The 14577-nt window shown below is 34.1% G+C and overlaps 1 protein-coding gene across 5 annotated transcripts in view; it reads right to left on the minus strand.

Annotated features, from left to right (window-relative positions):
* Positions 1 to 287: 287 nt before the first annotated feature.
* MFS16 (major facilitator superfamily transporter 16) overlaps positions 288 to 14577 on the minus strand; it is a 66903-nt gene continuing 52613 nt past the window's right edge. For 3 of the 5 annotated variants that reach the window (XM_081728210.1, XM_081728213.1, XM_081728211.1), the window contains 5 exons: positions 11048 to 11138; positions 8318 to 8466; positions 6426 to 6627; positions 3279 to 3376; positions 288 to 1300 (listed from right to left, as the gene is read on the minus strand). In XM_081728210.1, coding sequence (XP_081584336.1) covers positions 1214 to 1300; positions 3279 to 3376; positions 6426 to 6627; positions 8318 to 8466; positions 11048 to 11138 — 627 coding nt within the window. In that variant the 3' untranslated portion in view covers positions 288 to 1213. Of the gene's footprint in view, positions 1301 to 3278; positions 3377 to 6276; positions 6628 to 8317; positions 8467 to 11047; positions 11139 to 14577 lie in introns of those variants that run through there. The other 2 variants (XR_014127064.1, XM_081728214.1) reach the window with 2 other exon arrangements.

The following is a 14577-nucleotide window of genomic DNA, read 5'->3' on the forward strand; positions in this document are numbered from 1 at the left end:
ACTGAATTGAACTCACATGTTGGTGAACATCAAGTTTTGAAAATTTATCTAACTATTGAGATTTATCTGACTCATATTGAGTTGACTCTTGAAGATTAGCGCACCAATCAACTCAATATTTGGAAGAGTTTAGTTTTTTGAGCCAGACTGTATTTTCTTCAACTTCTATAAGAAAATAAACCAAAGCATGCAAATTTATCAGTTAATTGGGAAGGTAGAAAGATTTAAGTAGCAATACAATCAGTAAGATCACTGCGTATTCATTTCTTTTTAAATGAAAGAAAATAAAAATGGAAATAGTTTATTTGTGTGGCATATCACAACTACTAAGAAATATTTATATATATTTTAAATGAGCAACTTATATAAAACATTTTTTTCAAATGAATAATTTATATAAAACATTGAAAAATATTTAACTTCACGACCAGTTACTTCTATATTTTCACTTGAACGTGATTTCATACTCTCTTCTTTTTTAAATATACGGATCGACACTCTGATATGAAAACTAAACGTTGATATAAAATCTATAATTTTAACTTCGAATTCTATCTTGAGCGCATTAAAATATTTATATATATAAACATCCATGTTTACAAATACACAAGTAGTCACATTAAAGCAATGCTTCCGCAACTTCCTGAAGTATTTCTTTTAATTTGTTTCTTACCTATTTATATATGTGCATATATTAACATATTTACAACATACGCTGTACTTTTTTACGTTATGTTACATCTGACTATCTTACAAACCTTGTCAATACTTATTAAAATATTCTTAGAATAGGAACAGCCAATTATAGAACACATTAATTAAAAATATAAGCTGTCTGAACAAACTCATACACACATAATACTGGATTGAGACGAACTTCATCATCTGTCGGTTTTCGATCAACACATGTAAGTTCTTCACGTACAGACAACAAAAACGTCATTTTAGTCTGCATTTAGAGTTTACACAGCTTATAGAAATAGTCATTATTAATTTTTACATAACTAAATAACTGAAACAACATAGCTGACGCATAACAGGATCATTGTATAAAACGTTAGAAAGAACATTCTTAAAATCACTGATAAAACGTCTCGTAGATCGTAAGAAAAAAAAAAAAAAATAATAAAATTGGTCCCCCCCTCTTTTGTCACCAAAATGTAAGCTTTGGTATGGCAACTCGTATTATGAAATTACATATCTCCAAATTGTACTATGCTGTCCAGCTCTCTCTCGTCCATTGCACATGACGTCTACTCCACCATTTTTTAACTTCCGATACTACAAGTCGGAATAGAAGCTGCAAAACAACAAACATATCTATATAACAAAGGCATAATACGAAGTTTGATTGTGTGCAATATATTATTATTATAAATAATACATGTAAAGCGATTATCCTTATTTTTTTTAATCCCTGGCCTCAACACCATTATACACATAACCAGAAAATAATGAAAACATAATCACACACTAAAAAGAGATACACTGTAAGCACTTTAACGCTTAACCAGATATGGAGAAAAAAATAATAATAATTGTGAAGCATCCAGGTAGCTTCTGGCTAATACGTTATTTGATCATCATTAAAAATCAGGGGGAACAGTCACTCTGTTGTTACATGATGTGATGACTAACAGATAAGACAAAATGACACATTAAAAGACAAATATATCTTCTTCTATGTAGAATGGTTTAAACAAATATCCGTTTGTTTGTAAGATGAGTTCTGTTGGGTTGTGTTCAGTGCATGTTAGAAATGTGTCCTATACTTCGACTCTTCTAGTGCGGTTTGTTATTAGAAGGTATGTGGATGAGTCGTACTAATATACTAATTACAATAAAAACATTAGAAGTCATGCACAGTCCTATTATAATCAGTGGGGAGCCTCAAAATCTCTAGCCTTTCTTTGAGTATAACTATGCAGCCCTGTCCCAAATTTTGTCTTGATTCCATCAAACCGTTGAACAATTATACAATGTACAGAGGATGAAGATGAGCTAAAAAAGTGGAAAGTGGACTAGAAGGTTCCACGGCACCGGAAACTACTAAAATGAGAAGATAATACAAAATACATTTGTTGTATGTATATTGTTTTATCTTATTCCATACTCTTTCTAATTGCTTAGAAGCTTCCAATAACATTGTTTCAAAACTACCCGGCGGAAGTAGGTGTATAACAGCTACAATATAGTAAAAAGAATTAAAGAAGATTGCTGTTCCTTTTTCTATATGTGAATGACGAAAAGACCAAATGCTTTAGTTTAGCTTACATACGCTTCAATATACTGTTTGGAAAACTTTACAACTGACTTCGTAGAGATCTTCGGCGCGGGACACCCAGCTTCAATTCCGGCGGGAGCTCATGTGGTTCAGATTCCATAAGGTCCACGTCTCACATTAGCTTCGCTGCTTAAAGACACTTTAATGTAACCACTTTATAACTGACTTTTCACGAACTGCTTATTCTGTTGCAGCTAATTCTGAAGTTGTAAAAGTTATCTACATGGAATTCAGAAATATTATGAGGCTTATATTACGAAATATTTTGAAATTCAACAAAGGATATAATATGGTCTAAATAAATAAATTTTAACACAGTTAATTTTAAATAAATACATATTATCGTCGTATGAGAACCAGAGGAACGTAACTCCATTTTCGTAGGTTTACAGGAGAGACGGGGAAAAGTTATTTGTTTCAAACAAATGTTGGTTTAATAAGATGGCCAACACATTATTGCACAGGAGATAAGCCACAAAGTAAACTTCAATAACACTGAAATAACACCAAGTGGAGCTTTCAGAATTATGTTCATAATGCAAACAAACAAAAATTCCATTCTTGGAGTTACGTTCCTTTGGTTCTCATACGACGTTATTATAAATGGAGTATTATAAAAAGGAATCAAATCTGATTAATCGAAAGAACGTGCATGCAAGTGCAAGTCTCAAGTGTAGTGACAATTTTTGAGCAAGAGTCTATCATAATTCCTTGCACTTAACTGAAGAGCCCATTTTACGTGAATTGGCAGCACCTGAATCAATTATGTGTATCAACTTAATAAAGTCTAGATCATACATTATCAGAATCTTGCTCTTGCGTGTACTTCTATGCGTAATTTATATTATCTATCTATCTATATATATATATATATATTATATATATATATATATTTGAAGCCTTTGAATTTACATCGTGAGAACGCGCACAAACTTCATTAATAATAATAGTAATAATTTATCTATCTTTTGCTTACTTTGCAAGCAGTACTTACCAGAAGAGCACAAACATCAGCTATCATCAACATATAAAATACGTTTTGCCAGCCCGACGACGAAACCAAACTGGCTAAAAGTGGGCCTACGGCAGCACCTTTAAAATATAAAACAAGTATGTCAATAATTTCGAAATAGTTTACATATATTTCATAGCTGTTTTCAAGATACTTAGAATTCATTACAGAAATCAGGATTAGCTTCACCTATCATTTTAGCAACTTGAGAAAAAAATACGAAAAAACGTCGTTTCTGTCTTGAAAAGTACGCTAAATTTACTTGAGATTTCTCGAACAGTCACACATGGACTGAAGTAATAGATAACATCGCCCAATAGATGTGTATCAGAATTAATTTGAAAGTTGTTAAGCAAAACCTATTCGAAGTCCTACACTACGACGAATTACATCCAACACAAACAACAATCGATGTAGAGGAAAAAGTCCATAAAATATCATCTAGATGACAGTATTTTAGCATTGACTGCCACATGTACCAACGATGGTACATACTTTCTTGCTGATGGTGCATATGTACTACTAGCGGAAAAAGTCCATAAAATATCATCTAGATGACAGTATTTTAGCATTGACTGCCACATGTACCAACGATGGTACATACTTTCTTGCTGATGGTGCATGTGTACTACTAGCGATCATGCTTAACGGACTACATACAAGGAATGTTAGCCATATAACGTCCTATATATAATTTAAATCTATTATTTGAATCTTTTTAACCGTATTCGGCCTGCATGAAAAGTCAAGCACGAATACCACGTCAGTGAGACTGTTACGCGGGGCTGCCTTTCGGGAGTAAAACAGAATAAAGCCGTTGCCATCTTTATTGAAAACATTTATGGCTATTAATTTTTTTCAGACATTAGTTCACTTTGAAATGAATTAGTTAATTTCACTAACTAATCGTACACAAAAACACAGGAAGTATAAAACAAGCTTTTGCAGATTATTATGCTATTCCACAATCTGCTTAACCTTTGAAGAAAATCTAATATGTTGCCAAGCTGTAACAATGTAATCATGTAATCCGAAGATTCTCGACTATGGGACAACAATATTTACGTATTGATAACTTTACAAGTGGAATTTTATAAATAAAAATCACATACTTGACGGTGAGTGGTACAATATATATATATATATATATATATATATATATATAATATATATTTGTTTAAAAAAAGCTACACGAACACCCCACTTCTCACATATATAAAATCAGAAACTTTCACATATTATTTTAGAAAGACCAACAAATTTTCTACATAACAAAAACATTTTAATAGAATACTTGTAATGTGTTTAGTAAACAACAATTACAAAAAATTTTTCGCGTCCGTGACAACACTACCTATGAAACTAACAATGTAAGTATTGAGATATTTATGCGTCACATTTTTAATGTCATACGCCATATATTAAGAAAGTGCAAAAACCTTGAACAGATTACACATGCTACAAAGACCAATGATAGAAATAACATTTCCTCCCTATTTCCAAATTTTTGATTGAAAGCACTACATTTCAGGAAGTCAAAAAGATTCTACATTGTGATCGCTAACAAAGTAAAGTGTTTCACAAAAATATTTTATCAATTCTTTACAGTAAAGATAGTGATGATGATAAAAATAATTCTTACGTCAAATAATAGAATGCCACTATAATATAAAAGTAATTATAGCCACACACTTCATAAAAACAATATCGCATATTATTTTTTTATTAGTGTTTGCTACTCTTCTTTCATAGGGATCTTCCTCTTGTAGTGACAATAAGAAAATTTTTCATTTTTCAAAATTTATTTTGATACTTTCGACAATAAATCTTTTCAGTGGTGAACTGGCCATTTCAAATCTCGATCACAGAATTTGAAATATTAAGTTTTTCTCTTGTTTCTTCCAGAACGTTCCATATCAAATTGATATTTTAATAAGGATATTTAAATATTGATTTTCCGTATCACATCCCTCGTACCTACGTACGATTAGTTTCGAAATCCCTTAAGAAATGTTATAACAGAGAAATTTTGATATGATGTTGGCCTCGCACAAAACGCATTAAATTTGCATCATAATCGTAAAGCATGTATTTATACTTATTCCGGTATCACAAATTTGTGATTAAATTAAGCAAATAGTAAACTTACGTAGGTAGCGTAAGTCTAATTAATGTATAATAAAAATCTTGTCAGTGATAACTGTGTAGAACATTTGCTTCTATAATATCTGTCCAGTTTTTCAAAGCTGATATTACTAGACTTCAGTTGTAAGGTTCATCCTCTTCTTAACAATGTTGGAAAGCATACACAAAAGCTATTGCTACTCTAGTATGTGAATCAAATTCAACTGTATTGTCAGTTTTAGCTTGTTTCAACATTCCTCAAGCCTCAACTATAAGATAACTTCTGGTCCTAATAACTATAGAGTAGAGAAAACACAATATTCGGAGCACAATATTCGTTTTACACTAAGTGGTATATGATATTTTATCTACATAAATTCATTGAAAGATCACCAAACAAGTATGTTTTGCTTGTTCGAGTTGTCCTTGCTGTTTTCATTATACATAATGGAATATGCATTTGTCAGCGTCATCAATGGTCGATTGTTCGCTAATCGATTGTTTTATAGCATTCTCTATGCGGTATACGAACAAAGCTATTTCTACCAGGTGCAACATATTTATATTTTCCTGTTTATCATGTGCATATCTTTATCGTCCCAGGAAAATGTATATACATATACAGTATCTTATGTCAAAATCTGGCATTTCTTCTTTACCTTTGTGTTCACAGATATCGTATTACTTATATTACCAGATATTGTCCATTTTGGCTTTATTTTCTCCGTAACAAATAAAACACAGGCATAAAACAAAAGTTATTAAATAAGCAAAGCAGAGTTATTACTAGCAAACATCATATCTACAAATGAATAGTGCTACTTGTGCAAGGGAGTTCAAGCTACAGTGCACTTACCTCCTCCTAAGCAGGGTGGGTGGGGGTTTCTAAGGAGATTTTTTCTAAATCATTCAAAGCAAGGATGTGATAAAAGGTATTAAAGAGAGCAAGGTTAAAAAGAGAAACAATTACTGGCTGTGATCAAGAAAGGCTGAGCTGGTTATTACCAATGGAGCCTGTGCCATCAATAATGGCAGTCACCGTGGCAAGAGCCTTCGCGTTCCCCTGAAGTGAATGATGTGTGCCTAACTCCGCTGAAACTGCAGTAGTGATCAGTGCATATGGCCCATTTACCAGAAGTCCCACGACCATCAGCAAAATGATGTTTGTTCCCAAGCTTTCAGCGCCAAATGCTTGATAGACGAAGAGCTAAAAGGAAGTAAATAAATACATGTAAAAAAAGAAGAAGAAACTATTTACTATTCTACTAAATTTCTGTTACAAAACAAAACAAAACAAAATAAGGCAGTAAAGATTGATTTGTGAACAACTCCGAGTGCTCCTGGTCCCAATCTTTTCATTGGTTTGCAAGTAACGTGATTCATAACGTTTATATCCTAGTAATAACACAATAATACATAAATAACCTTATATAGAAATGTGATATACAGCATTTATATTCTAACTGTCTATGTTTGACTGTTTTTTATGGAATATAACGGTCGGTTTTAACATCGAAGCTATTTGAGTCGTGAACCAACAACTGAAAGTGGGACCAAGTCACTTGAGCTCCTACAAGGAATCGAAACCGGTTCTCCCTAACTATACAAAGATGCTATTAAAAAGTTTTAATCTAAATGGCTTCTCATTACACAGATTGAAAATCAAAGTACGTTTAAAGTCAGAAGTAAGAAATATAACATATTCTAAGTTTTATTTATAGAAAATGAAATCTTTGAGTTCTACGTCCGACGGTTATACCGCGAGGTTAAAACAGACGATGATTATGAGAAATGAATGAAAATGGTGGAATGAAGAAAGTGGGAGGAAACGGGAGAACCTCGAGAAAACCCACGCACACGTTTGTCCACCACAAAGTTCACTTGGCTTGAGCAGGGATCGAACCAGGGACCTTACACACCAGAGATGAACGCTCTACCACTGAGCCACCGCTGCCCCTAAGTTTTATTTATAGATACTGTAAATCTGAGATGGACAATATATTAATTTGACAAAAATTATTACTATTTCATGAATGAAAATATTTTTTTTCAGAAAAACAAACAAACCTTTCCTATAATATTTTAATTAGTTTATATTATTATCCTATCCATTATATAAACAACACAAAACAAAAAACACTACAGGAAAGGATGAAAGCAAGGTTGTTAATCGTAAACAATCGTAAAGAAAGTACACGGATCATCCAACAGGTTTCTGTAATACCCCAGCCCTTGATGTGTGTGATGCCGCACTTGATCCTAGACAGGAAATTGTCTTTTTCGATAAATTTGAGTGGGCCTATATGGCAGAACTTACGACAAGTGTATGGAAAACGCGTGTTACTCAATTACTGAGGATGGTCTTCTGTAGCTTAAGGGTGTGATCGTGGATCGTGAAGTTACATAAATATGAATAAAATAATGTAAAAATGATTAATATTCTCAGATACGAAAAATTTAAAGTTGTATAGCTATGTTAAGCAATTAAATGTTTATTTCGTTACAATGAACGAATGAATTAAATTGTTCTTTACATCTTGTGTGTGGAATTCATTGTTTGAAATATATACTTAATATTCTAAAATATCTTTGGTAGCAATACCTACGTTATATAGCTTATATAATTAAATGAGAACATTTAAAATAAATGAGGCACACAACCCACACGAAAATATTAGCGGGGTACAGCATTAGTTGGAAACCCTATAACGAAAAGACCTTTGGTTATGTAGAGAAAAAGATAAAAGATGATAGAATCGAGTTGAATATAACAGGATTGAATATTTATCATTGGGCAAGTGTGGCATAGAACAGAATATAAGAACATACTTTTGTTTCAGCAACGATTGATCTCTGGGACCTTAAGCCATGGTTAGTTATAAGTACCTAATGCTTACCAGAGGAACTGCGAGAATAAGCATTCCTGCGCAAGTAGTGGCACTCATTCCAGAATAATCGCTGATTACACCGGCGATTATGCCACCAACAATTCCTCCTACATCGAATAGCGTTGATAAATCGGCACTTTTTCCTGCACTCAAACTAGCTGCAAAAAAGTAAACATATGCAATTATAAACTTTAGGAACAAAGGTGATTTTAATTACAAGCATGTGTATTTTTAATATTAATTTTTTATTTTATATAGTGCAAAATTTGTAAATAAAAAAAAATCTAGGACGTATAAAAGATATTTCCAGATAAAAATAATCGACTTTTCTCATTGATTCTGTAAGTAGCTCTAATTAACTATTAAAGACAGATATATCCTAATATTATGTACGTCACACACTCTAAAGCGGAAAACAGAATAGTTGAAACCCATATCGCTTCGGACCGCTTGATACATGGACTTTTTGCTGCAATGTGGGATCACGCAATTTTAATGTAAAACGTAGCGAGAACAATGTCACCACCAACCGACATGCGGTACAGCTGTCCAGAAAAGCAGTCAGCAAACAAATACAAGTGACAATGGATCCAGAAATTCCGCACTCAGAACATGATTATAGAAGACTCTCCTCAAGAGTGTGTAAAGCCTTCTCAAGGTTAATTTGTTTAGTTTGTGAATATCATTCTTTTTCAAGTGCTTTAAAAATTAGTATTTACAGGCAAGGTTAAAAGAGATCTTTAAAAACTCCTGGGCCCCTTAGGGGTCCCCCCCCTCGAAACGCAGGGTATTGCAGTTTATAGATTCGGCACTGTTCCAAATTCTTTATATTTCATTATACCATTTTTACAAATATTGGTGTAGACCACAAGTCCAAGCTAGGAATTCTCATAAATACAAGATACTCGCTTATGCTAAGACTTCTCAACAAATATTCGATCGTTTTTAGTGTATCTGATTCCGACGAAATAGTCTTCAAGCTCGCAGAAATGAAAATCAATGGTCCAAGGGACATAATGCTTGTGAGAAAGCTCGATAAGGAATGACCAAAAGAAATTTAATATACATTACAAAGATCATCATAGGGATGCTAAAGCAGAATGCTCGATTTCAGCTCTTTCGAAGCACTGAAAGGAACACAAAATAATATTGTAGATACAATAATTTTCTTTAGATGAAAAAGAAAACGGGACTTTAAAAAAAAAAAAAAATGGTGACGGAAACGCATCTAAGAACGTCCAGCACGAATTCACGGATAAAAAAAGACTGATACTCAAGGCGGCAATCGTAGGTGGTGATAATTTCAACATGTCACTAACGTAACATCCTGAATGTTATACGAGATGTCCCACATAAAATCGGTATGAATTGAAGGTAGTATTATGTGCACACCATCGACAGAAAATAATCACAATATGCTGGGCGCATTTTGAACGCCACTGTGACGCATATTAGCAAAGGTTTCCGCTTTGAGTTTTGATTGTGGTTTTGTAATGTATGTTCGAAATCGTTGTTTATTGAGGAAGAGTGCAGTTTTCACCTGAAGCAATTTCACTAATTACTACTGTAGGATTACAGAAAGATGTGCTCAATTAAGGAGACTAAAACTATTTACAATAAAATATTCTAGTTTCAATAAGATTTCAATAAGCTGGTCTGCCCGGCTTAGCATACCACCGGCTCTAAAAAAGTTCCACTTCAACGCATATTAAAGGACCATGAGAATCAATTAAAAGAACAAAACACTGCTAATTGAGCTGTATATTTTAGGTGGCTTTTGGTTGACATCATTAATAGTTACCTGTCCAGATTTCTAACACAAAGCGCAATTTCACCTGTCAGGTTAGGTTACTGTGTAAAATGAAATGTCAAACGTGTTGTGTTCTTGTTTCCTTCAAAGTTCTAAACTTCATTTCTTTATCAAACTAATTAACATATGTGACGTAAAACCTTCAAAATTACATATTATTGATATCTGCAAGACACAATACAAACTTGTTAAATAATTCAAGCAACTCAATTCTACGTTAAAGAACAAAAACTATAATAAATAATGTCTCTGGCACATTGTCAAGTAAAATGAAACAAGTTACTCAACTGTGGTGTGCCTCAGTTGTTATTTTGTTAAAATATTTCAAGAGACAATGCTCTCTTCCCTGGTCAATCTTCGAAAAATAAAAGCAGGTATCAATGATTTCATATTTCAGTATACTAGCTCTCTTCTAACAAAAACAGAATTTTGAGACAATTTGAACTTGCTGTCCAGCTATACTTGTTCTTTAATACACTTTTACCTTTCGAAGACTGACTGATGATGAAACCAGTAGCATTTGAAATAATGAAAAAATTAATAATTAAGGCATACCTCGGGTAACTTTTGTCATCTCAAGAAAACTATTTTAATTAGTAAATTTATGCTGTCCCTTTCTCCTAATATCGTTTAAGTTCCATAAATCAGCCCTACACTATTCTTTCTTGGTATACTATGGTGTTGCCAATTGCACAATTAGCATGTTTTCTTTAAACATTTAGTCCTATTTGATATAATCCAAAACAAAAACAAACAAACAAACAAAAAACTGCAGTAAAGCCTATTTATTGTGTTGGTACTACCAACCATAACTTAAAATGAAGATTCAAACAGAATTTCATTTCTTTTTTAATCTAGGTATCTGATGATATATGGATACGCTTTAAAAATATTTTATTGATAAACGTAGATGGTAACACAATACTTACTGGAAGAATTTATGTACAGCGGCAGCCAATACAAAAATGTATAACTGACGAGTTTGGAGAAAAATAGCGAAAGGGAAAACTCTATGACACCCTATGAAAAATAAATATCTTAGTAAATAAATATTCGTTATTGAATATTATACAAATATAATAAATTACTTACCAGAAAACGGGGAAAACATAATCACACTGAAAAGGTACACTACGAGCCATTTTGCTGAAACGTTTCTTTAGATAGAGCCGGGAAGGAAAGCAAAAAATAAATAAATGAAAATAAAAGAACATAAAAGTAACATTGAAATATCTAGGTGGATGCCATGTTACGATGTACATTCAAAAATAAGTTTCGTCTTTTTTTTCCCCACAGGGAAGCGGTATTACAAACTGAAAAATCACATTACCATAATTTTTCTGAATTCACGATGGGGGAAGCGAGAGGAAGAGAACAATGGCGCATGTCTAGAGTGCCGAAGAATACAGATAAGCAGCAGACCAGTGTGCCCACGCTCAATCGAATCAACTAGTATGTGCTCGAAACGTGGTCACAAATGGAAATGCGTGTTGTTTTGCTCTATAAATGGACGCGTGGTATTTGTGTTTCAGATATTCATCGATGTCTACAGAGCATCTATGGAAACGACGTCATGTCCCGTCAAATGGCTGGGCACTGATGTGCAATGTTCAATGACGGAAGACAGACTGTGGAAGATAAAGACCGGTCTAGGCGCCTCTCTACGTACATAATTGCAACAAACGTCGACAGAATTCAGGAAGTGGTGTTAGCCAACATGCGCACAACTGTGTCTGATGTCGCACCCATACTGGGTGTTGGATGTGCACAAGCCCATCGTATGTCTCATGACTTGAGATATTGGAAGGCGTCGAGAAGATGGGTCCCGAGATACCTCACTTCTGATCATAAGACTGCACGAATGGCGTTATGCCTCGAATACCTGAAGCAGCACGAGTGCGAGGGCAATGATTTCCTATTCAAGATCATCAATGAGACCTGGAAGTATAATTTTACTCCAGAGACCAGGGTCGCCTCAATGACATGGAAACAGCTTACCCGCCGCGAAAAAATTCAATGTCGCAGTACGCAGGGAAGGTTATGCCTGATAGGTTCTGGGTCGCGAAAGATGTCATATTGCTTGATTTTCTCACTACAGGAACTGTCAATGCTCTAAACAAATCACAGTCGGTCATTCGACGGCAGAGACCGGGCCTCTAGAGTCAAGGGGTTTTGTACTTCGGCAACAATGCGAGAGTCCACACAGCAAGGGACACTGAAGAACACATTCGTCATTTGGGATGGCAGAGACTCAATCACCCGTTACAGCCCCGATCTTGCCCCACCAGACTTCCGCCTTTTCCTGCGTTGAAGTCAGCACTTTCGGGACATCACTTTTGAAGTAACGAAGAGGTGCAACAGGCTGTGAAGAACTTCCTCAAATCGCTGGACACCGATTTTTACTAAGAGTGTTTCTTGGTACCGATATTTACCAGGAGGGTTTTATGAAGTTTATTTCACCGTATAACAGATGTGCTAATATCGGTAACGAACATGTAGAAAAACACCCAAAAGATTAGATTTTGTTATAACATAATATTTTTTTTTGTTTGTACTAAAGCTTCCCCATATTCTTCAGAGCTATCTCGTAGAATGCAGTCATATTATAGCGATGTCAAGCTAAAGTAGAGATGAATTCAGCTAGAGAAAGACTAAACTAACGAAATGGATTGGTCAAAAACAATACTAACGCAGCAAAAACTATTAAATGAAGGGAAAAATTATTTTTTAAACTGAGAAGAAATAAAAGATATCAGTGTAATTATGTTTTCACTACTTCCTGTAATACTTTTTATAATATTTATACGGAACTTAAAAACTGTTCACAATCTAAAAAACTTTATATACAGAGTGTCTCAAAAGTCTCCTAACATAGGTAACTGTTATTATCAGAGTTACAATAAAATGTAAGAGGGGAAACCGTCTCCAAATTTAATGTTTTCAATCTAAAATAAAAATGCAACGTTGCCATCTACCTGGGGTAAAGGAGGCAAGAACAGGACAGGGGGTGGACAAATTTTGTAAGAGTATGGTGAATGGGGCATTTTGAATTGGGAGCTGACCATCGACACGTTTGCACAACAGACAGTAACTTCATTCACTTATGTTGTGAATCCAGGTAAATGGCGATGTCTCATTTTCATTTTTATTTAACATTGGGCGCATAAAGAGTGTACAGCCCAAACGGCTCGTCCGATTAAAAAAAAAATCTTCACTTTAGATTGAAAACGTCATATTTGGAGGCGGTTTCCCCTGTTACATTTTGTTGTAACTCTGATAATAACAGAGTTATTCTGTCAGGGGATTTTCGAGACACCCTATATTTTATATATATATATGTATATACATAAACAAAAAGAGAAAAAACAATCTGTCACTCAAATTCAAACACCATTACTTAAAGAATGTACGAAACATTCTCTTAAACTGACTTTAAAGTTACTAATCTGCATATCTCCAATCACAGCCGAATGAATAACTGTTACTAAATATTTCGGATATGAACCTGGATATCCACCATTAGTAGAACAGGGTTTATTCAGTTATGTGGAAGATATAATTCACACTATTTTACTGCTTCAACTTCATGTGAAATTTCTCTAGACTAATGTTAATAATTAGTTGTCAAGTCTTAATTATGAAATTAGATAAAAGTAAGCATCCGTCGTTGTCTACTTTAATACAGAACATAGGTTGAAACAGAAGAAAAAAAGTTCCCATCTCCTCCGCTATTCAAACTCTCGCCATTCAATTCAAACGAAGAACAATTTCCGGTTTCAACATTTATCCCCATAGAACGAAAATGGTAACAGACAGCAACACAAGCGGTTTTCTGCAATCAATTCAGGGTTTCGAGAAAACATCACAACTCGCAACACTTTACCGAAACCGGTTCCAATTTACTATTTCCGGTTTCAATACTGATTTCCATATAGCAAAAACTGTGAGAGATGCTGTTTTTTGCAATCGATTCAGCATTTTAAGAAAAGTATTCGATCTCCTCCGTTAACCCGCTATTCAAGCTGGAAGTTGAAACTAACCAATGTGAGTTTCAACATTTGTCCCTACAGAACAAAAATAATAACAGCGACAAGCGGTTTTCTGCGATGTATTGAGGGTGTTGAGAGAACATACCATCACAACCCGCAACAATTTACCAAAACAGGAAGTGGTTGAAATTGACTACTTCCGGTTTCAATACTGATTTCCGTGGAGCAAAAAGATAAGAGATATCGAGATGCAGTTTTTTGCAATCGATTCAGTTTCTCAAGAGTAGATTCTATCTCCCCGTAACTACCAACCCTTATCGTCATAGAACAAACAATAATGCATAGCCAGTAATGGCTTTCTGGTATGGATACAACGCCCAAGGAGCTGGTTCTATCTTTGATCTTATTAATCTATTGCAACCAGTACCTATAGATGTACTACTTCAAGTTTGAGTATTGAATTCGCATAG

The sequence above is a fragment of the Thermobia domestica genome, chromosome 10 (assembly GCF_964235325.1).
Source record: "Thermobia domestica chromosome 10, izTheDome1.hap1.1, whole genome shotgun sequence".
Classification (NCBI taxonomy): domain Eukaryota; kingdom Metazoa; phylum Arthropoda; class Insecta; order Zygentoma; family Lepismatidae; genus Thermobia; species Thermobia domestica.